Here is a 24023-nt window from a genome sequence, read left to right as displayed (position 1 = left end):
TAGGGGCCTGACGGAATACCAGCCATAGTACTCAAAACTTGTGCACCGGAGTTGTCTCCAATCCTGACACGCCTGTTTCGTCTTTCTCTGGCGACAGGATATGTGCCGAAAGCCTGGAAGCTAGCTAACGTGCAGCCTGTGCCCAAAAAGGGCAGTCGAACTGACCCTGTCAATTAAACATATTTTGAGGAGAACGACCTTCTCAGCGACCGACAATACGGTTTTCGCCTCAATCGATCCACGCGTGACCTTTTAGCGTATGCCTTACATAAGTGAGGCTATCGAGAGACACGGGGAACCCATGGCGGTCTCACTCGATATCTCGAAGGCATTTGACAGGGTTTGGCATGATGGCCTTATTAGCAAGCTTTCCTCATACGGCTTACCCACTTTGCTTTGTGTCTGGATATCTGAGTTCCTGAGGGATCGGTCGAGCCGCGTGGTCATAGACGGCTGCGAGTCCGATCGATTGGCCATCAATGCCAGGGTCCTTCAAGGTTCTGTGCTCTCGGCAACGCTATTCTTGCTGCACATCAATGACCTGCCCGGTCAAAACCGGTTAAACCCGGGACCTTTGGGTATGCAGACGACAGCACTGTTGTCGAGCGTTACGTGTCCGACGCTCGAGCGAGTGGGTCGGAGGTCCAGTCGCTGAGGGAAGCCATGATTCAGCGTCTGAACTCGTCCCTTAAAGCTGTCTTTGATTGAGGTGACGCAAACCTGGTCAAGTTCAACGCCTCTAAGACCCAGACGTGTCGTTGGACTGAAGAAAAATCTTCTAATAGGTACCCAAGTAACACGTATAAAGTTTAGTTTTATACTATTATACAAAAGTCTATGGCTCTGGTTAACGTAATATCTAATTTTATTTTGTACCGAATATTACTTTGATACCTGGTATCTGCCAAAGTAACCAACCATGGGTTAACTTCATATTTGGCCATTGCTTCAACCTGTGTTGGGAGCATCCACTGAGAAACTTTCAGCTTTTATAAAATGACGAAGCCCTCACGGGCTCTTGGGTTATTAGATTATAACATTTATAACCACTTTAATGTTTACGGTAGCTTTTCGTTCTCCCATTATACACTACATATAAAGTACTATAGCGTTAGCTCAATGCTATTTTCCCAATATTACGATGGCAAAATCAAAATTAGCATACTTTTTATGAAGTCAGTCACACCAAGGAAATTTAATAAAACTGGAGCAGCCTGAACTGGGGCAGTACCTCAATCTCAGCTCGCGAGTAACATCGCCAGAACTCAAGAGCTCTCGAGGATCTACTGTGTTAATAGTTCAAAATTACTATAAAAGTACCTCAATGTTAACATATTAAAGAAAATTAACTTTTAACCGTTTGAGCGCCACGCCTCAAACATATTCCCGTGCCCTGTACGCCAAGGCATAAATTAAAATACCTACGAAGAAAATAGTGTTGCCAAGAGTCGTTATCGAAGTACCACACAGTGACTTGTTTTTGTTGTTTTTTTATGCAATATATGACTACTTTATAATCTAGGAAGGTTTATTCTTTCAATATTTTTCTTGTTTTATCTTGCACTCTTTATATTATTATATACTTACAATAACATAAATAAAAACAAACATTACAAAAAAAAATCGTAGTTAAGCACAACACTATTCTCTATCATCATGACGTCACTGTCACGCAGGACGACTACGGTGCAGCTGACCTTCGGTATTGAAACTTCCTTAGAGTAGAGACGTGCTGTGCCGCACGCTGTATATCGATTTCGAATCGATATATGAAGATATTTAAAAAAAAATAACCGACATCAAATTTGTAATTTTTCTTATTAAATAATTAATAACTAAAAACGGAGTAATAAGTTTAATATTTTTAAAAAACTACAGTACTTACCTAAATATGCCTACTTTAAAAATCTAAAGCACTTAGATAAATATGCCTACTATTTATTTAGAGGTTGGTGATATTTAAAGCATGTAAATATTTCTTTTAAACTCGACCGCGCCGATTATATTAATTAGCTTCATCGGATCAACTACTGAAGTACCTACTTTTTTTTCGCTTAGGTACCAAATGGTACTAAAACAGTACTGAGTAATAGAGCACGTCATTTGATTTCACGACACCAAAGCTGCAGGTCTGGCGCATACAAGCGTTGGCTAACTTAAGCACAGAAGAAAAGCTTATGAGAGTGGGGGTTAGAGATGATGTTGATGCTGCCAGATGATTTTGAGAATGAGAAAGAAAATCGTTATCTTTGCTCTTAACATTAAAAAAAAGGAAAAAAAATCATTTTTCTTTGTAATTGTATATTATTAAAATCATCGACGCCTTTCAAAATGCGACGATGTTCTAATTTATCGCTCATATTGCACTGCACTACTTTTCTCGCTATCCGCTTATGACGTCACCAGGGTGTCGTCTATCCTTGACAACGGCGTGTACTCTGTAGTGAACGGATTTATTGGTGACGCGCTAGGGATGCGCCAGATTAGAGATATCTGATTTATAATGGCCATATGATTGATTTTAATAGATTTGATTTTCCATTCATTTTCTATTTATGTAGTTAGCTGATGAGTTTTATGTTTTTTACTTTGTTTTATCCAAATATTAAATTATTCACAAAAAATATAACACGTTTGAGTAGAATTTGGAATAGCTTGAAAAAAATGAGAGCCTCTTGCGTCATATTCCCCTAGCGGTCAACTATAGACGACTCCGGACTCAAATGTTGCTGGGACATTCTATTTTGAGAATGTTTGTGGGCCGGGTTTTTTGTCGCATGTAGACGTCGTTGGCGCACAGGGCTCGCAGTGCTTGTCAAGTTGACTGGCGTTCAAAAGGTTCAACATAAAAAAGGATGATAAGGTGCAATAAGTAATAAACGTAAATCAACTTTTATAATATGTTTATTATCATGGTTTAAACCAAGACGCATTCACTCTTATTACATTCAATTACATGTAACAGAGAATAAGATTTTACATATGTATAAAAATAGGACTGTATGAATCCTGGTTGGACTCAGAAATGCATATTTATTGAGAAAGGAAATAACATTGCAACTCTTTCCGATACACTGCTAAAATGCAATGACAAAGAGTAAGTGTTATTTGTTACTATACACATGTCCCAAACTGCACATGATTTTGCTTATATGCAAATCGCCTTATTAGTTGCGGAATTTTGTACATTATAACCTATATATCATATATCATACATGGATATCACCTGTCTCTGACGAATAAATACCTAATATTGGCATTAAATTAATAGAAAATCAAGAGATAGTCGAATAAGATTACTATTTAAAAACCAGTAAAAATTAGCAACAAATTGAAACAATGTAAAAAATAATATTATTATTTGTCTAAAATCTGTACACGAAACAAATTATCGCCAAACTCAGAAATAAATAAATTCACTATACAGTCTCACTTACAAACACAATTACAACATTGTTAAAGGTCTCGAGTCATTATTGACGTCGCTTTTCGCTTATCACATAGATAAAAACCACAGCACTATTTGTCACTTACACTTTACGTCTATATAGCGTCCACGAAGAAATCTACTTCTATGACTATTTACATATCTTTATCTTTATTACTATATTTACATAAAACATTCACAGTTCAATCGATGAGCTCGCTAAGTCGGTGGTGCCCGCCGATCGTAATCTCTTCGGTAGACTTCGCGCTCATAATCTCGCTCGTCGTAGGTATAATCCGATTGCGCCGTGTAGCCACGCCAATCGTCCGGGTAAGGTCGCACGGGTGGAAAACCCATACCCCCCGGCATCGCTGCGCCATCATAATATCCACTGTAAGGACCACCCATGGCCGCATATCCTCCAAACCTAATCGTGATAAATATTATTAAGACATACCTAAATAAAAAATAATAACCATTGTTATAAAATATATCGATATTTACCGTCTCTTATCGTGCAGCCTCGCGTTACGGTCACCACCACGGTATTGTCGCGGGCCGGGATAGGCGGGTGGCGTCCAGGCGGGGTGCGCAGGGTGCGCTGGGTGCGCGGCGTGATCGGCGTGCGCGTGCGGCGCGTAGGGTGGACGCACCCGCGGCGGCCCCACGCCCCCACTGTCCCTCCGCGTCCGAGACCGCTCACGATCACGGTCGCGATCCCGATCCCGGTCGCGTTCTCGATCGCGGTCGCGCTCTCGATCTCGATCACGCTCGCGGTCTCGGTCTCGATCTCGTTCCCTCTCGCGATCCGTCCGGCTTCGTTCTCTGTACATCAAATCGTCTCGCTTCAAACTCCCTTCCCTATCTCTGCGTTCCTTGTGTTTGAGTTTATGTCTGCAGGTGTGGAAGAAGCAATGGCGATGAACGGAAAAGTTAGCAATGAAAAAAAGATATGAAAAGAAAATGGCTATAAATTAGGATGAGAAAAGCGCGGAATCGGCCATCCTACACTAAATGTAACATATATATTTAAGAGGGATGATCACATAACTTCTTACCTTTCATGCCTTTTGTTTTCATTTGAATCTGGATCACATTCACCTTCCTCAAGTTTTCTTTTTAATCCAGAAGCGTGAGGTACCTTTTCATTGTTTTTATCTGTTTTATCCTTGTCGAATTTCGGTCTCTTTTCTTTTCTATTGTTATCATCGTGTTTCACTTCCTTCTTATAAGATTTAACATGATTATTAGTACTGCTTATGTTATTTTTAGCATTTAACTAAAACAGAATAAGTTTTTAAAACTTATAAGAAATACATACACACATAAATTTCATACAAATAATAACTACTAAAATATGATACCTTGTTTTCCTTATGTTTACCATCTTTCTTCGATTCTACATTTTTCTTAAGACCGTATTTATATAGCCTATATAGTTGTTTAGCATCAAAATTAGTAAATTTTGAAACAAAATACCAGAGATTACTCCTCCATTCAACTTTTTTCTCGGGGTCTGGATATTCAGATAAACATATATCTATTTGATTTCCTATTTGTGTTAGGCAAGCTCTCGTTCTGGATACTTGTTCAGTTTCTGACAAAGTTTGATCAGGGTTGTCAAGAGCTCGAAGAGCTTTTTTGACAGGTCTCATTTTTTCTTTACACTACAATGAAAAAATTCATTAAAATACTTTGGAATTAATCTTAAAATTTTATTGTACATAAATGACACTTACTTCTTCAAACACTGACGGATCTAAATCGCCTAAAACCTCTAAAGCCCTGGGCTCATTGTTAGCTGTAAAATGCATAGGACCAGCCGGTTTTTTACGACCCCTAACCTTATCATTTTTGGTTCGATCTTTTCCTTCTTTCCTTGTACGTTTCTTATCCTTTTCTTTTCTGTCATTTGATGTTTCGTCGTGCGTTAGTGTATCCTCAAGTTTTGACTTACCCTAAAATTATTATATTTGTTTACATGAGTTTCAAAATTTAAATGTGCGCTTTAGAGAACTTACAGAAAACGAAATCAAACTTAAAATTAGCAATGTAATTAGCTATACAAACCTTTTCTCCTTTATCGTTTTTTACACTTTTATTTATTTTTTTATTTTCGTTCCCAGAACTCATATCATCATCAATTGTATCTTTAGTCACGGGCTCCTTAGCTCCTTTCTTCATTCGAGGCTTTCTTTGTTTCTGCTTACCATGTTTCTGATCAAGCAACTTTTTAATAAGTTTCAGTAAATACTCTGCTCTTGATTGTAAATGTTTGGCCTGCGGTTTCTTGTCTTCATTGGTAAGAATTTTGTCACCAATAACGAATGATGAGTCCATTTTAATGGCCTCCCATGATCCCATGCCATACTGATATATACCAGCCAATAGTTTAGAATCATCTTCAACTCCCCACTCCACATCAAAGTTTGCAGGCCTTGTCCTAAACCACAAAAGAACAAAAAAATTATAATACATCACAATTAAACTTAATGTTCATGACATTAACACGTTGGATGCCATGACGGACACCATATGTCCGACAGCATACTTTCGCCTGGGGCCACACCAATAAATCGAGAATCGTCAAAAAATTGTTAAGGTGTTTTTCTGCAAATATTGTCAGCGAAAACCTCAAAAATAATGGGCGACTGACGGAAACAGTTATTTACCCATTATTTTCCAAGATCTCAAGTGGCAGACACCAGCTATAACATTTTTGGAAACAACTTGTTAAAAAGCCTATAAATTCAAAGTGTTTTCGATTTTTTTTTTTTGTGCTATGTGGCCTTATTGCACTGTGAGGCCGCGCGGGTCACTTGCCTTAGTAAAAACAGTCGAAACACTGTCCGTCGGCTCCCTAGAGGCTTCTGAAGTGATCGAGGGCATGCGGACACATGGTGTCTGACGCAGCCTCTTGGACCCAATATAATGTCAGTCACATGGTGTCCGTCGCGGCCCACTGGACTAAACATAGTTTTTGGTCTGGCGTTCAACGTGTTAACCTAATAAAGTAAGGATTTCAAAAACTGTTGAAATAGTACCTGAAATCCAGTTGCCATTTTAACCGTTCTTCTTTAGTTTGTGGCAAAAATTCATCCAAAGGTGCAAGTTCATCCTGACAGGCTGCCATAGTCTTAGCATTAACAGGAACACCCCCAAGCTTAAATGTCTTTCTTGCGTTTTTGCGGCCATCATTGTTTTCATCTGAAACACGTGAACAGATGTGATGTGAATTTTGTCGTCTTCTTCAATTATGAAATATTTGTTGTATTTTACTTTACTGTATGACATTGTTCTCCTTTTCTCCATTTTAAATAAGTTTCGTATTTTTTTTTTTTTTTTTTAAGAATACGAAAACTTTTAGACAAGGCAATTTACTAGAACATCACACCTTCCATTTGGCCATTTTTACTTTATTACACCTATATTAAATACATAATATTGCAGAACTTACTAATACTCTCTTTTGTGTCATTTAACACAGCTTTACATCTCTCTTGGAGAATTTCTCCTAACTTCTTCAGATCCGCCAATGGCTTCTCCTGAAGCTCTGCATCACAAGCTATGCTGTCGAGATGTTTTAGGGGTGCCGAGAACTTCTTAAAGCTTTTGACGAACCTACGAATCTAAAAAAAAAGACACTAATTGAGTAACCACTCTTTGAAGAATAGCGTGAAGGCAAAAATGTAAATGTTGTTTCAAAGAACTAATCTTTTACTGGCACTTATCACTGACAGATTTTTTGACTTCTAGATTTTACATGCAATCTTTAATTACTCTTATTATATCAATTTATACTATAGATTGTATACCGTGTTGCATCTGCGAGATGCGTTGTTTTTTAAAAAATGAACTTACTTCTTGATCAGTGAATCCTTTTATCTTTTCTCTGTGCGACGCTGGTGGACGGCCTCTCTTCCTCGGCCGGTCGTCGTCGGCGCTCACATCGGCGTCCGAAATGTCACTCTCTACGTCACCCTCGCCATCCGCTCCGTCACCGCCTTCAACGCCATCCACACCGCTACGACCTCGTCGCTTACGACCACCTTCTAATGAAATATTGTTATTGAACCAACATAATAATAATAATAACATAATAATAATAATAATAACACATATTAATACTATAATGCTTTACGATTTGTTTTTAACAATAAAGAACTCAAATTCGCATTTTTATAATACTTACTGCTATCAACATTACTTTGTTGATTATTTTTTCGCCTAGGTGGTAAATATAAATCTTCCATTTCTTTAGTTTTTTCTTGCTCTGCAATAGTTTTTCTCACATTTTCTGGAATAATGTCGTCCTAGAAACAGCACAAATTTTTCATATGTAATTATTTGTGTTTTAATAATAATAAAATTGCAAAAATATGCAACAAATTGCTATTTATGTACCCAATCTTTGCCTTCTTCTTCAGTACTCTCTTTTTTCACTTCCATCACAGCTTTTTCTTCATCAAATGCAAAGCTAGCAACTTTAAATGCAGAAAGTAGTTCATCTCCTGCCATGGTTGGTCCCTCATCTCTGGTTTCTGCTCTTTGCAAGATTTCGTCAATGTCACACTGAAAATTTATTCATTAGTTTTAAGAATATTATACAAATAGGACATAGTCACACTAATGATTTTATTTTAATACTTACAACTGGGTCCTCATCATTTTCATCATCATCTTTAAACAACTCCTCTGCACCAAATTTAAGAATTGCATTTAAATCTTCTTTATTGAAAGGATTGTTTGCATTTGTACCTGACGCATCTCGTTTGTTAAGGACTGTTCTACCTGTTGTATCCATTCTTTGAATGACTAGATGATCAAGAACCATTTTCCTTTTAGCTCTTTCTACTATATCTTCTTCAACAGATCTAGCAGTTACTAATCGATAAATATTGACCTAGTAAAAAGAATTTACTGATTAACTTAATAACTGTGACAAATCTAAAAAAATAAGAATCTAATGTGTAAGTACGTACCTGATTTTTTTGTCCTATACGATGAGCGCGAGCTTGTGCTTGTAAGTCATTTTGTGGATTCCAATCAGAGTCAAATATAATAACAGTGTCGGCTGTGGCCAAGTTAATACCAAGTCCACCGGCACGTGTCGACAGTAAAAAACAGAAATCTTGGGACCCTTCTGCATTAAAATGATCAAGGGCTTGTTTTCTTATTTCACCTTTTATGCTTCCATCTAGTCGTTGAAACGGAAAATGTCGCCTTTGCAAATATTCGGCAAGGATGTCCAACATTCTAACCATTTGAGAAAATATAAGAACTCTGTGACCAGTTTCTTTCAACCTACACAATAATTTATCTAACAATAGCAGTTTCCCGGAACCTCTTAGTAGTTTCTAAAACAAAACAAAAAATTAAAAATATAAAAAGATAATTTTAACTTATAATGAATACAATTATATAGAACACATATAATATTTTTATCTACCTCAACAGCATCTGTAGTTGCAAGAGATGCTCTTGATTCAAAGTCTTCAGGTTTTGTCAAGAGTGCATGGTTACAACACTTTTTAAGTTCGATCACAATATTAATAAATGTGTTCATTGAGCCTTTAACACCTTTTCGTAAAGCACTGTAATTTTTTGTAAGTATCCATTTATAATATTGCTTCTGTATGGAAGTCATTTCTACCCTTAATATTTGTTCTACCTTTGCAGGCAAAGACTTTTCAACATCTTTCTTTTGCCTTCGTAATATAAAAGGTTCCAGTTGCTTATGCAATTTTTCGTAGCCTCTAGTTGCTGCATCTTCATGATCTTTTTCAAATTCTTCCCAAGATTCAAATCTAAAACCACATCAATTTAACTTTCATATAATGATACAAAAAATCCACCACTTGGTTTTAATTGTTCTGACACCTGTCCCAATTACAATGTTGATACATGGTCAATTATTGCATAACATTTAACATATGTTAGAAATTTGCATATTAATTATTATTGTTTCATTATATTACCCAAAAAGTATTTATTTATTTATTAGCTGTTTAGTAGGTCATTGCTAATGAGATTTTTCAAAGAAACATTTACACAAGTACTAAATCTAGAGGAATTTTACACATTCATATCTTATTATCTAATATATAAAATTCTCGTGTTGCAGTGTTTGTAGTTAAACTCCTCCGAAACGGCTTGACCGATTTCCATGAAATCTTGTGTGCATATTAGGTAGGTCTGAGAATTGAACAACATCTATTTTTCATCCCCCTAAACGTTAAGCGTAGTCCACCCCTAATTTTTTTTTAATTTTTAGATAAATTATTTATTTTTTATTTTATTATGATTTGGCGTTGAAAAATACATACAACCCTAAATTTTCACCCTTCTACCACCAACCCCTATTTTTAAATAGCGTTTAGCGGCAAGACAACGTTTGCCGAGTCAGATAGTAGAAGTATAAAACAGATATACAATACTGGAAATAGCTTTAACAATTTAAAGTTCACTTACTTGTATGGCATTATAAAATGTAGCAAAGCCCATAATTCTTTTAAGGAGTTTTGTAATGGAGTTCCAGTAACTAATAACCTATGATTAGTATCAAATTCCTTTAATGCTTTGTATAAAAGGGAATCATCATTTTTTAACCTGTGTGCTTCATCTACTAAAAGACAGGCCCAACTAAAAGACCTTAGAAATTGTCTATCCTTTAATAATATTTCATATGTAGTTAGGATAGCATTAAATTTTAATCTTTTTGAACTAGCAAAACTCCATTCAAATTGCCTGATCTGTAAATGATACAAAATAATAATGAGACAATTACCAAGATACAATTATTACAAATTAAGATAATGTAATCTCATAAATTTAATTCTTCTTTGTAATTATAATCTATCAAATATTTATAGATTATAGATACTTACGATATTTCTGCTAGTGACATCACCAATGTAAGTTACGACATTAATATCAGGTGCCCACTGTGTAAATTCTCTTTGCCATGCTGTCATTGTACTTAATGGTACCACGCAAAGGAATGGTCCATAAAGTTGTTGAGATTTAAATAGATAATATAAAAAACATATTGTCTGAAAAAAGTAGATTCATTAAAATACATCATACACGTAACACATTAAATAATTTAGACTAAATATACATATTTTTGTTTGTTTAGTACCTGTATGGTTTTTCCTAAGCCCATTTCATCAGCTAGTATGACGGAATTATCTTTACACCAGGAATGTATTAACCAGTTTAAGCCATCCATTTGATAATCTCTCAACTCATAGGACTGAAAAAAATATATTGGCATGATCATTTAAGCTGGCAAGCGTAGTTAAGTCAATAAGACCAGCGACGTTTTTAAGTGTGCGTAATTCGTAAACTTGCTATGTGATGTTGCCATACTTCTCAGTAGCTGGAAATAATGGACCAAGCTCCTCGCTACATATTTAAGTTCAGTTCTACTGCTCCGGCAGCAGTGGATAGACGTAGCTAAACACAAGAAAGATAACTATGATCCAACCAAACAGTTGGTCTCGTAATTTCGCGCCATGCTTGAAAAATATTTTTAATCAATTAATTTGATATTTTCTACGTTCAGAACTACGTACAGTTCACAACTGTAGACTGATAAGAACGCGAACGACATTAGATTTTATTCATTTTGCAGGGATCAGATTCATAATACAAAAATACTTTATTTAAAGGAAAGAGGAGGAAGAAGACAAGTCTTTGCAGTTATAAAAGTGACACCGATCGGGATACATCTGATAATAGTGACGATGTACCTCTGATTTTATCTATATTATCCTGCCAAAAACAACAGTAAAACTAATAATATATATATGGACTGTAAAAAGTACGCTTGTAGTATGTAAGCACCCAATACTACACTGCAAAACTTAACGCAAATAACGAATTTGATATCGTATTGATTATAGTCATATTGTTTATATATATGACTAAAAAAATGTGCTGTGTGGCTACGGCACTAAAGAATTTAGCCACCCCCTCTCTTCCCGTGGGTGTCGTAAGAGGCGACTAAGGGATAACAAGGTTCCACAACCACCTTGGAACTTAAGAAGCCGACCGATGGCGGGATAACCATCCAACTGCTGGCTTTGAAATACACAGGCCGAAGATGGGCAGCAGCGAGACCCAACCCCGACTATTAGTGGTACAATATTCTACCGTATTGGTGGCGGGTTAAATTTAGAGTGAAATATAGAAAAATATGAAAATTAGTTGCGGAAAGTAAGTTATATCTTATAACTACCTGGTCTTTGCCCATATATTCAGGTTGTTCTTTAAGTTGATGAAATTTTGGCCGTCGTTTTAAAACAGGGCAATGCCTGGATGGAGTGGTTTTAGCAGCTTCTCTACTTTTAAAAGTAGCAACTTCTTCTGGCCACCTTTTTTCTATTAGAGCAGAATCTTCCCAAGTTGCGTCCGCATAAGGTAATGACTCCCATTTACAAAAGTACTCATGTGCAGTACCACCGCCTTCTAGTTCACGTGTCTGTTCAGCTAAATATTTGTGATAAAACTCAGAATAAGAACTTAAGGAATTAAAATTTCAATAAACTGTTCATCATTACTTATAATAATTTTAAAAAAATATATATAGATATTTATATATTTACCAAATATCCTTTCTACAAAATTGTAGGTCTTAACTAATTCCTGTTGTAACTCAGACTGACACTCAAAATAATCAATGTCTTCAGGCCCCGCCTGTTGTCTCCACCAACTTAATTCTGCTTCTTTTTTTATATAATTTTCTAACTTTTTTAGTCCCTTTACTTTTTGTTCATTAAGACTTTTTTCGGACTCCCATGTATTGTGTATATGAGACCAGCCTTTCCATTTGATCAGGTACTGCGATTCAGTTGCCTCTTCATCATCAGGATTGCAACCTTCATTTGGATCCCCATTCTCTTCTACATAGTAAACTGTAGTCACATTTCCAGTGACTGGACAATGATAAGAAGACATTAGCTAAAATTTAACACTACAATGCACAACAATGCTGTAGATGTATTAGTAATAATGTTGTATTTAAATTATAAAAGATTAGTGTATGTAAAGAATTTATTGGTCTATTTTTTTTTTATTTTTTATTTAAGTCAATTATTTATGATATATAATTAAAAAGTAATTGTAATCAAAAAAAATTACCTCCTTTTTTGCCTCGCCTGTGGCCTAGTACCCTTTCAATTGTCTCACTGTGGTCTTCAGGTTCAGGTTCAACTTCACCTTCTCCTTCAACTTCTAATAAATCAGAAGAGTCAGTTTGTTCATCACTCGCTTCTTTATAACTAACAGCTGCGCCAGTCCGTCGTGTAGCCGTGCGGCTATAATTAAAAATTAAATTTACTTAATTAAAAGTCTTAAAAATAAATGTTTAAATCAAAAGTTCGTTTAAATTTATAGTTGAAAAATTTCAACCTTCAATTGTTAAAGTTAAAAATAAACCAGAAAGAAATATTTTATTGATACAAATATCCACACCGGGCGGAAATCGAACTCACGTATCGCCGGTTTTTAGACTAAGTATATAGAACGCGCACCATTACGCATCAATCATAATCACATAATCTTAAGCTACATTTGTTTTGTCAAAACAAATAAATAATTATATTTTACTGACACACAACGCTAAGCTGAATAAATCCATCAATTCCACAAACATTTTCGAACTAAAATAAACACTATTGCAATAATTAATAAATTCAATTGATAACTCGAACTAAACATGATATCTAGTAAGTACTTCTTACGACTTTCGTAATGATTTATCATTAAGAAGTTGCAATGTAATTATAATAATATTAAGGCTGTATCTCAATAAACATTTTTAACAAGTGGTACCCATTAATTATAAAATGTATATAAGTAGGGTTGATTATTTTTTTTTTATTTTTTTTTTTAATACAGACTGTAAATCCTATATAGATTATTAGTAAAATCAGTGTTAATTATGGATGATCAGTCAACTTCCCTTGATACAATATTTAATTTTGGCACAAGTTCTTACATTGAGTGGTAGACATTTCCACACAAAAGCAATCATTAAAAAACATAAAAAATATTTATTTATTTATTTCATTTGGACAAACAGTAGTTGCTACATTATAATTTTCACATAAAAACTATAGGTACTACAATTAAGATTAAATGCGCAACATTTTAAGTTGTCACAACATGCACTGAAAAATGTAACACTAGTATTATTAAAATATTATATCTTCAAATTGAAATACAGATGAGTATAATTAAAAATAGATTTAGTAAGTTAAAAAAAAAAAAAAAAAAAACATAAACAGCAAACACAAAAATCACTTATAATTAATTAATCCCTCAGCAATCCCAAGACAACTTTTTTGAAGGCAGGTAATTTATCATTAAAAACATCCACTTTCTCACATATACTATTATATATCTTCGATATACGGGATATGGCAGAGAATTTTTTTAGGTTAGTTCTGGCATACGGCTGATGCAATAAACCCGAGTTTATATGCCCGCGTCGAGGCAGATAACGTGAAAAAAAAATATAAAGTAAGAGAAAAAAATAAAAATAAATGAAGGATACTATACTTATAATATCTCATTTTTATATAAACTTTGCTGTGTGGCTACGGCACTAAAGAATTTAGCCACCCCCTCTCTTCCCGTGGGTGTCGTAAGAGGCGACTAAGGGATAACAAGGTTCCACAACCACCTTGGAACTTAAGAAGCCGACCGATGGCGGGATAACCATCCAACTGCTGGCTTTGAAATACACAGGCCGAAGACGGGCAGCAGCGTCTTCGGTGCGACAAAGCCAGTGCTGCGGTCACCAACCCGCCTGCCCAGCGTGGTGACTATGGGCAAAACACATGAGTTCACGTTATTTTTGGCGTAAACTTGTGGAGGCCTATGTCCAGCAGTGGACTGTATAGGCTGTAATGATATAAACTTTAACCTTTTTTTTTCAATAGTAGAACTCAGATTTATGGATGTTATAACTGCATATCTTTTTGTTAGAATGTGAGTAAATATTTAATGTTTAAATTAAAAATACTAACTATCCTTAATAGAATAATCATTTCTACATTCTACAGAAAACCTAAGTTTGATTGGTTTAATGGCTTTCAGTTGTGCAAACCTAAGTTTATATTAATTAATGTATGCAAGAAAATAAGCCAATAGCAATAATTTTTAAAAGTAAACTACTTATTAGTTTCATGTGAAAACGCATAAAAATTAGGACTGTAAACTTAATAATAGCAGTACATTAGCTGGTAACCATAGCAAGTGCAAAGGCTTACAAAAAATTAAATAGATTTAAGTGTATTTCTTAAAAAAAAAAGGTAAGTGAATCGTTTATTTTTGCTGAGTCAATCCGACGCCATCTTGAACTACTAAGAAGACAAGATGGCGGCTCTGTAATGTACTTGACACTAAATACGTAGTTTTAAGTAATATTAAATCGTGGTAAAGGTTTTTCGTATTTTATGTAAAAATTCAATTTGTTTTACAGTTTAGTATAATATAATGTTCTATATTATTGGACAGCAGCAGATGATAATAATATCATTATTTAGGTAGTGACGTACCTAATCACGTTCCTGTAGAAACATTGTGATTTTTGATTAAAAAAAAATATGAAACAAGTAGTTTAGATAGCCTTTTCTGGATGTTAACCTAACCTAACCTAACACTACCGAAAAATTTTGAAGAGACCGAAAGAAATGAAGATCTCGGGGTTCAAGATCAAAAAGATTACATTGTGTGGATTATTTTTGTATTATTTTTATAGGATCTATTAATGATTGGCCAAAAGGAACACATTTTCGGTCCTTAGATAGTTGTAAAAGCATTTACCAAAAATGCTACTATTTACAATTAGAACAGTTTATCAATAGCATTGGTAATTATTTTAGTTTATTTGTATATTTTTAGTGATTTATTAATTCTGGGATGTAGATGTAATGATGCCATAATGATATGAATAATTTAAGAATAGAATACTAAAAATAAGAAAGATACTAAAATTCCTAAAACTAAATATTATGAAAAGAAGTTTACTGAGGCTTGCAGAGAATAAAGCACAGCAAGAAATTTCCTGCTCAAAATATGGAGTATCCGACTGGGGTAGTATCTCGACCTTACAGAAAATCACAGCTAAAATAATACTGTTTTCTAGGAGTGTTGTGTTTCTGTTGTTGAATAAGGTGAACCATGGAACGGTGACCCATTGAAAAAGTTGAAAAAGTCTAGCTATACAAAAACTCAATATCGGTGGCACATAAGCTCACTGAAAGAAACTTTATGAACAGTCTACTTATTTGAAAAAAAAAAACAACCATTTATTGAAAGATTCATCACTGGTGATGAATCTTTCAATCATTTCAATTTCAGTGGATCACCAATGAAAACGATTGTGTGTAAAAGTTCCTGGTCAAATGGTTGTAATCAAACTCGACAAGGTCCAGCGAGATCCAGATTAACACGCAATATGGTTAGGCTGAAATTGGAAGGATATCATTCATTGTGAGTTTTTATTATGTTCTTTATTGCACTTAAAAAAAAAAGAAACAAGTTAAAATCATATTTACAAAGAAAGTTGGCAAGGGCTAACTTACCTCTAGAAGAGATCTCTACCAGGCTACCCATGGTGATAAGAATTTCTGTTATCGAGGGACACAGAAGTGCAAGAGTGATTAGTATTCATCATTACAGCCTATACAGTCCACTGCTGGACATAGGCCTCCACAAGTTTACGCCAAAAATAACGTGAACTCATGTGTTTTGCCCATAGTCACCACGCTGGGCAGGCGGGTTGGTGACCGCAGTACTGGCTTTGTCGCACCAAAAACGCTGCTGCCCGTTTTCGGCCTGTGTATTTCAAAGCCAGCAGTTGGATGGCTATCCCGCCATCGGTCGGCTTCTTAAGTTCCAAGATGGTTGTGGAACCTTGCTATCCCTTAGTCGCCTCTTACGACACCCACGGGAAGAGAGGGGGTGGCTAAATTCTTTAGTGCCGTAGCCACACAGCACAGTGAGTGATTAGTATTAATGATTATAAATCTATAAACTTATTCAGAAATAATAATATAAAATACATGTATACTTGACTACATACACACATGAACATGTACATACATACATAAATAAATACATACATTGAGAGTATATCCATTATGAGAGGTTCCTGAATTCAGAGAAAAGATGATTTCTTAGCCTGTCCTTAAAAGCATAAATTGAAGTGCTTTCTCAGATCACTTTTGGTAAACGATCCCAAAGTGTTGTAGCACGTATAGTGAAGGAATTGAGTAAGAAGTTGGTGTTATGTCTGGGGATTTCAAAAATCGATGTGATGCAAGACCTCCTAGAACGTGTTGGGGTAGGAAGAAGATGGAAACGGGACCAAAGGTAGGAGGGAGAATTTTGATCATGGAGTATGTTATAGAGAAAAAAGGGATGTGCATATCACGGCGAAGGTAGATTGGGAGCCACTTAAGTTGAATACGAAATTGGGAGACGTGATCATATTTTCGTAAACCAAAGATAAAGCGTATCGCAAGATTTTGTAGACGCTCTAATTTATTAAGTCGCCACGGTTCGCTTAAACCGAAAATAAAAATCATATCAAAAATTTCGCTCTAGCGGCTAGAGCGCCGACACGGTCAGTCGGAGACGCGAGTTCGAACCCCGCTGGAGCGGTCAATTTTTGATATGATATTCAAAAATGTTTAGAATTCCTAATGTGTGGGTAACACAAAAATAAAATCGTACATATTATTATTAAGTAGCTTTTGTGTCACATCTAAATAGCACACATCTGCATTATCGAGGATAGGTAAAAGAAGGAATTGCGCAAACAGAATTTTGGTTTTAAGTGGAAGAAAGTATTGAAGACTCTTAAGAGAGTGGAAAGTGTAGTGCATCCTTTTGCTGACGTTGCTGACATGAGCTACCCAAAAGAAGTTTTTATCCAAATTCAAGCCTCAGTTTTTAATTTTGTCGCAATAGGGTATTATTGGTGTGCCACAGTACAAGATAGGAGGTACTGATTCCCAGTCGATACGATTTCTCAGACGGCTGCTACCGATAATTATTGGCTGAGATTTTATGGGATTTATAATAAGTCCAAACGATTTGGCCCATAGAAAAATTGCAGCAAGGTCTTTGTTAAGGTGGTCGATACTCTCATGTAACTCAGTCAGCCCAAAATGTCAGGACACTTGTAAATTGTCTGCATACAGGTGGAAGGGAGAAGAAATAGCATTTGAAATGTTGTTCGTAAAAAGAGAAAAAAATAGCAGAGAAAGTACGCTACCTTGTGGGACACCAGCAGTAAGACAACCAATTCGATGAGTTGTTATCAGTCACTACTGACTGTTGAGGTCCAGAAAGTTATGAGTGAAACCAGTCATTGCGAGTAGGTGAGATGTTAACTGCAGGAAGAGTGCCAAGAAATATGTCATAGTCTACAGAGTTGAAAGCACTACTGAAGTCCAGCAGAATCATTGCAGTGAGCCTGGTGTTATCCATAGCCCACCGAATGTCCTCCGTTACATTCAATAGCGCTCGAACAGTTCTGTGGGAGGGACAGAAACGAAATTGATGGGGGCATAACAGAGAGTTGGAAATAAGGTAAGAATAGAGGTGTTGGTGAACTATAGATTTCAAGACTTTGGATAAAATGGGAAGGATAGATATAGGACGATTTTAAGCAGGAGATGAGAGATTTGAAGTTTTGGGTAATGGTATGACGATTGCTTTCTTCCAGAGCGATGGAAAAACATTGCATGACAGAGAGAAGTTAACGATATCTGTGATCACAGATGCAAGACTGAGATTGTCACTACCAATAGCCTTGGTGGAGATAGAGCGGACACACTTCTTCACGTTTCTGCATTGAATAATTTGAAGAAGAACTGAGGTAGGTCGGATGGAGCCTGATTATTTAAAATAGAAAGAGTGGATGTTTTAACATGGGTGTCTAAGGTAAGAGGTTGAGTAGTGACGTGAGAATTTAAAATATTAAGATCCTCTGAGCTTTTACAAGCTTCAGAGTTTTATACTTGGTTAGTTTCAGGGCTTGCAAATTTTTCATTCGCCGTTTTAGCCCGGTCGCGCTTAGCCATGGTTTACTTGATGATATCGTTATGAATGGTTTAATTTAGTACTTGAGTGGTAAGAAATTAAAATAGCGAATAACCTTTACACTTACGCTTCAGCCTGTAATATCCCACTACTGGGCATAGACCTTTTTCCCCATGTAGGAGAAGGATCAGAGCTTAATCCACCACGCTGCTCCAATGCGGGTTGACGGATATATTCCCTACTATGAGTAACAATTGGTATCAGTTGTACATGATAACAACCGAGATCGACGGCTTAACGTGCTCCCCGAGGCACAGTGGGGAGACCCACAAGGACTGCACAAACACCCAGACCACAGCAAACACCTGTATGGCCAATACAAATATTTGTCGTGTGCGGGGATCGAACCCGCAACCGCCATAGCAACAGGTACAATCCATGGCTGTAACCGTTGCGCCAACGCGGCAAATAACCTTTATAGTTTATTAATAAAAATAATGAAAAAAACCTAAAAAACAATTCTTGACTTATTGTTTTAGCAAGAAATAGGGTTGGTGGTGGTATATAATTTAACCAAAACAATCATAGTAATCAAATTTTTTATTGATTACTAGCTGCCCGGACAGACATTGTTCTGTCAAAAGTTTTTATTTATCTAGATATTTTTTTTTTTTTTTTAGTATTAAAACGTTCCGTGGGCCTTAAGAAACATGCAAAAAAAAATTGCCGAATTACTCGAGCCGTCCTCGAGTTATGCACTTAGCAACATTTATTTTTAGTTATATAGAAGACTAACGGACCCGGCAGACGTTGTCCAGTCTGGAAAACAGCTACCAAATTTGATTACTTACATACCGGGAGGAGCGACACCTAACGGGTCCAATTGAGATAAAAAAAAACTACCCTATCTCCCAAGTTGGACCAAATTACAGATAATTACAAAATTTGATAAAAAAATTGGTTCAATCGTTTCAGAGTTTATCTAAAACATACATCATGAAACGACATTTATATATATACATATATTATAGATTATTGAAAATATGTAATACCTGTGTGGCCCAATATAATTTTTTATATAATGCATCAACATTAAACAAAGATCATTGGCTCCTTTGTTAGCAATACATTCGTGACACATGTAAAATGTCAAAATCTGATTTAAACAACCTCTTAAGTCTCTGACTAGTGTTTTTATGCAATGAATGTCTTTCACGCGGTATTATAGGAAGAGGAAGGAAGGTATCAACCTAAGTGGTTTTTACCCAGAATACGCATTTACCTTTAAGGAACAATATTCCGCAAAAAAGGCATGTCACAAAAAAAAATTGACTTAAAGAGGTTTTTGAAATTACCAATTCAATTTCAATTTATATCTATGGTTTTAAAAGTATATATTAACTGGAATAAAAAAATATTACACTTTTGATTGACACCAAGACTAGGGTGAAACAATTTTTTTTTTTTTTTTTTTTGTAAAACCTGACAATAGTGCATTATTTTGTCATAGAAACATAAAAATACATATCTAAAAAGATATAAGTCTTTCTAATGGAGCATGAAAATTCCCACGCAATGGTGGCTACCATGTCCTAAATTCAAGAGATAAGAGATTATCTAATGTTTTCACATTAAAAAAAGTATTCCTAACAATAATTATACCTAAAGTTACCAGTTTCATGAAAAGTCAAAAATAAATAAGGTAAGTATAAAATGAAAAAATATAAAAAATGAAGTCAATAGAAAATACTGAACAGTTTAAAATTTGAAATCAACACTGTTGGTGACAAATTTATATTCTTTCATACCAAAAATAGTTTTAAAATAATAACAATGTGATTTCAAACCTCTACATTACCTCCTAGTTTCTTCATCAGAAGCTTCTGAACTTTCATCTTCATCACTAGTAAATCTTCTTCTAGATGGTTTCTTTTTTCTAAGAGGGACGCTTCTTTGGCCTGGTCGCTTTGAGGGGGGAGGTGGGGAAGCTTTCATATCACTATCACTATCAGAAGTCTCAGAGTTCCAGGAACCACTATAAAAATAAAGTGATTTATATTCATCTGATTAAATGTTAATAAATAGCACTAATGACTGACTAATAAATTTAAAATGCATTACCTACCAAATCTGAAATGGAACACATATCTTACCTCTTTTTTTTATTTCGTCTGTTGTGACTACGTCCTCTATCACTTGAGTCACTATCAGCGAGTTTTAATCGATCTGGTTCTTTTCTCGACCTTGCCGATCTTCTAATCCCATATATGTCTGGATTATCTTCCCAGAGGTCTGATTTGACCTTTCCATAATTATTTCTTGATTTTCGTTTAGATATAGAGTCATCAGAAGAATCTTTATCGGTGTGATGATCAGATTTAGAAGAATTGGCATTACTGTGTTTTGGTGAAGATTTCGTGCCATCGCTAAGATGTGACCTATCTGCATTAGAAGATTTCTCAGATCCCGACCTCCCAGCTGACCCTGATCCAGAAGAGCTCGATCCACTATCACTGAGAAGAAATTAAACTATTAATACTTGAAAGAAATAACAATTATTGCAATAAAATATGAAAAATCTACCTTTCACTTCCCGAGCCTGATCCACTAGAATCACTTTTCTCTTCTTTCTCACTCATAGACTCACTCCCAGATTCATTAATAGAGCCCTTCTGGAACAAAATTGAATGTAGTTTAACAAATTACTGAAAGGAAAACACCTGTTAACTTAATAAAATTAAATAGAAATATTCTAATGCACAATTTCAGCTTTGTATTTCAAATGATTAAAGTAAAATTAAAACACATTTTTTTTTATGCCTGCTCTTTCTCACTGAGTAATGTTTATAATTTTTTCATATATTTAAATCACTACATATAAAAGAGTATAATGATATCTGAAAACTACACAAACTAAGATAGTAAATATAAGAACTTCATAATATATATTGTTAAAAAAAAAACAAAGGGATAACTACTAAATGTTTACAACAAATGTTAAAAAATTTGAATATTTAAGACTACAAAATTGAAAAAACAACAAAAAAAAACCCAAAAACATTTTTCTATTGAATGTACCATAACATAACACCAAAAAACAATATTTATAACCAACTTTAACAAGTTTTTTTAGAGAAATTTTACACCAAATTATTGCAATTCAAAACTCGAAGAAGACTTTAAATATTTCACCACCATATTATCTAATAACAATAAGAAATATATTTATATTAAAACATAACCTATATTACCTCTGACTACTAAATCAACACTAGGTTAGACCAATTTTCAAAGGCAAATTGCAAAAATGGGTACATTTCCAAAATCATTGTTCTTGGTCTCTTAAGATAGATTACGTAACAAAGAAAACATCAATTTGAATTATTTAGGCGAACAAACAAATTTTAATACATAAAAACACCAAAAACTATTGTAAACAATGGTAATAAGCGATTTATTAACTATTACGTCTCAAATATTCTTGGTTTTTTAAGGCCACACCCACTGCTTCTAGAACATTCTCGTACACAAGAAAACCCGAAAATACTTATAATACATTAATATATAACAAAATATGTGCAAAAAAGCTTTTAAAACACTTACCAAGTTCATTTTGATGAAAATTCTCTGAATGCACGGTATCTTAAATTATTACGGACTAATACACGTAAAAAGTGATCAAATCATTTAATTAAAATACATTGAAACACTTGTTGTGACATTTTTTTATATTATTTTATGACAAAATAACAAAATTGAAAAATATATTTTGCTGCAAAATCTTGTCAAGCGACGCCATTTTGTCGTCGCGTGAATGCTGGTGACGACTAATTAAAAAATTCAGAAAATTTCAACAAGAATTAATAAAAATACTAGGTATACAGATACAGCAATCACTAAAAATTTATAACATAACTTGAGATCCGTCGGAAATACTCCGTTCAATATTGAAAATGATTGAAGCACCGCGCACTACCAGCAAAACTCGAAAGCTACAGCCATATTGCCACAGCTAGATCCCTGACACGAAATTTTAGAATTTTTTTAAAATAATGTTACCAGCCTACAGTCACTATAATATATATAGTTATAGTCTGTAGCAACGCAATTTCCGCTTATATTAAATTTAGTCGATGTAAGATATTAATTTACGCTATGTTTTTAATATGTTTAAATTTTAATATGTAAAACAGAAATATAATGAATGAACTCGTCGTTGGACATTTTAGGTATCAAAATTTAAAAAAAAAACAACTCCGTACAATAAGCAAATTTAAGTGACAGATGGTTGATCATGGTGATCATGTGTCACCAGGACCACTGGCCGCTGATGCATGCGTGTCTAAGAGTGAAGACTTACCGACTCGGCCGATCGCTGGTGGAAGTTGGATGAGGATTGCGGAGAACCGGAATGTTTGAGGCGAACAGCAAATTGATCCAATTTATTGTTAAAAGAGAAATTTGCCTTTTTTTAAAGTTTCTTCTGACCATAAATAGAATGCTTCGTACTATATGATAAATGTTCGTATTTCCATAATTTTCTAAAAGTTTACAAATTTTAAACAGTTATAATGATTTTCCATTTAAAATTTATTTCCTTACTTTTCAATGGTATCACTAATTAAACGGACTTATTTTTAATAGCATAACTTGCTTCTAAAAATCTACACTAACTTCTAAATAAATAAGTCAGCCACAAATTGCGTCTAAATCATACTATCTTAGCCACTAGTTATCTTCTTTCCACTTTACATACAACTCAGCATTTACGTGGTTATTTTTTAGCATCTGAATTTGTAACATGCATTCAAGCAATAAATTTCTATAATATCAATATATGACATCAAATAACATATTCTCTTAGCTCCTAATTTTTTAACTCAGTACGTTTAAAATGTAACTCATCCCATATAAATTGATAGTCAAAATTTAGCTAACATTGCCATCAAATAGTAAATTATGGCCACTAATATTACGCAAAAACTATTGAGAGGAGACAATAAAATAATTTATTTTTGAAAAATCTTTTGTGTATTGAAATATCGTTTCGTGATGTCTCTCGCGCATCGGGAGGTACAGCCCCTTCGCCCTTGCGTAACAAAACGCAGACACCCACGCTCGCCTATGCTCCAGCTGGCTGGTATCTGCGCCGCTGGCTTCTGAAGAACACTCTAGAGGTAGGGCAAACAAGACTACAATGAGTCGGGGTAAGCTGATTCCGTTCTGTGAACATTTTGAGGCATAAGTCAATGTCAATTAGATTCCTCACAAATTAAAAAAAAAATTAATTGACTGGAGATGTCACAAAACGTAATTTTGCCGATAAACGGTCTAATTTAACCTTAAGCGTGAGCAAAGAAGTTTCACTTAAAAAAAAATGGTTATTTGTCAAGTTGGTTTACGGACGATAGTTTAACGTGACAACGACTTAGGTAACAAAACATCTCCACGGACGTATATGCCAATCGAGTGATAGTATATGAAATATAGATAGATGCGGCGTGTATATACTATCACTGAGTGTAACGGGGCA

At 34.9% G+C, this 24023-nt stretch overlaps 1 protein-coding gene across 1 annotated transcript; it reads right to left on the bottom strand.

Annotated features, from left to right (window-relative positions):
• Nucleotides 1–2886: 2886 nt before the first annotated feature.
• On the bottom strand, nucleotides 2887–22561 carry LOC123656942 (chromodomain-helicase-DNA-binding protein 1). The gene is made up of 24 exons (XM_045592553.1): nucleotides 22094–22561; nucleotides 21074–21162; nucleotides 20644–21003; nucleotides 20349–20525; nucleotides 12572–12747; nucleotides 12037–12366; nucleotides 11670–11920; nucleotides 10569–10682; nucleotides 10315–10479; nucleotides 9899–10179; nucleotides 8877–9234; nucleotides 8410–8784; nucleotides 8079–8330; nucleotides 7832–7999; nucleotides 7620–7740; nucleotides 7289–7479; nucleotides 6885–7056; nucleotides 6472–6634; nucleotides 5498–5870; nucleotides 5167–5385; nucleotides 4792–5094; nucleotides 4486–4706; nucleotides 3932–4321; nucleotides 2887–3854 (listed from the first exon to the last, which is right to left on the bottom strand). Exons 1-24 carry the CDS (start codon nucleotides 22100–22102, stop codon nucleotides 3647–3649), a joined length of 5466 nt encoding a protein of 1821 aa, XP_045448509.1. The 5' UTR covers nucleotides 22103–22561; the 3' UTR covers nucleotides 2887–3646.
• Between the last annotated feature and the right edge of the window lie 1462 nt (nucleotides 22562–24023).

Source organism: Melitaea cinxia, chromosome 1, assembly GCF_905220565.1.
Source record: "Melitaea cinxia chromosome 1, ilMelCinx1.1, whole genome shotgun sequence".
Lineage (NCBI taxonomy): Eukaryota > Metazoa > Arthropoda > Insecta > Lepidoptera > Nymphalidae > Melitaea > Melitaea cinxia.
This window is presented reverse-complemented; position numbering and strand designations above follow the sequence as displayed.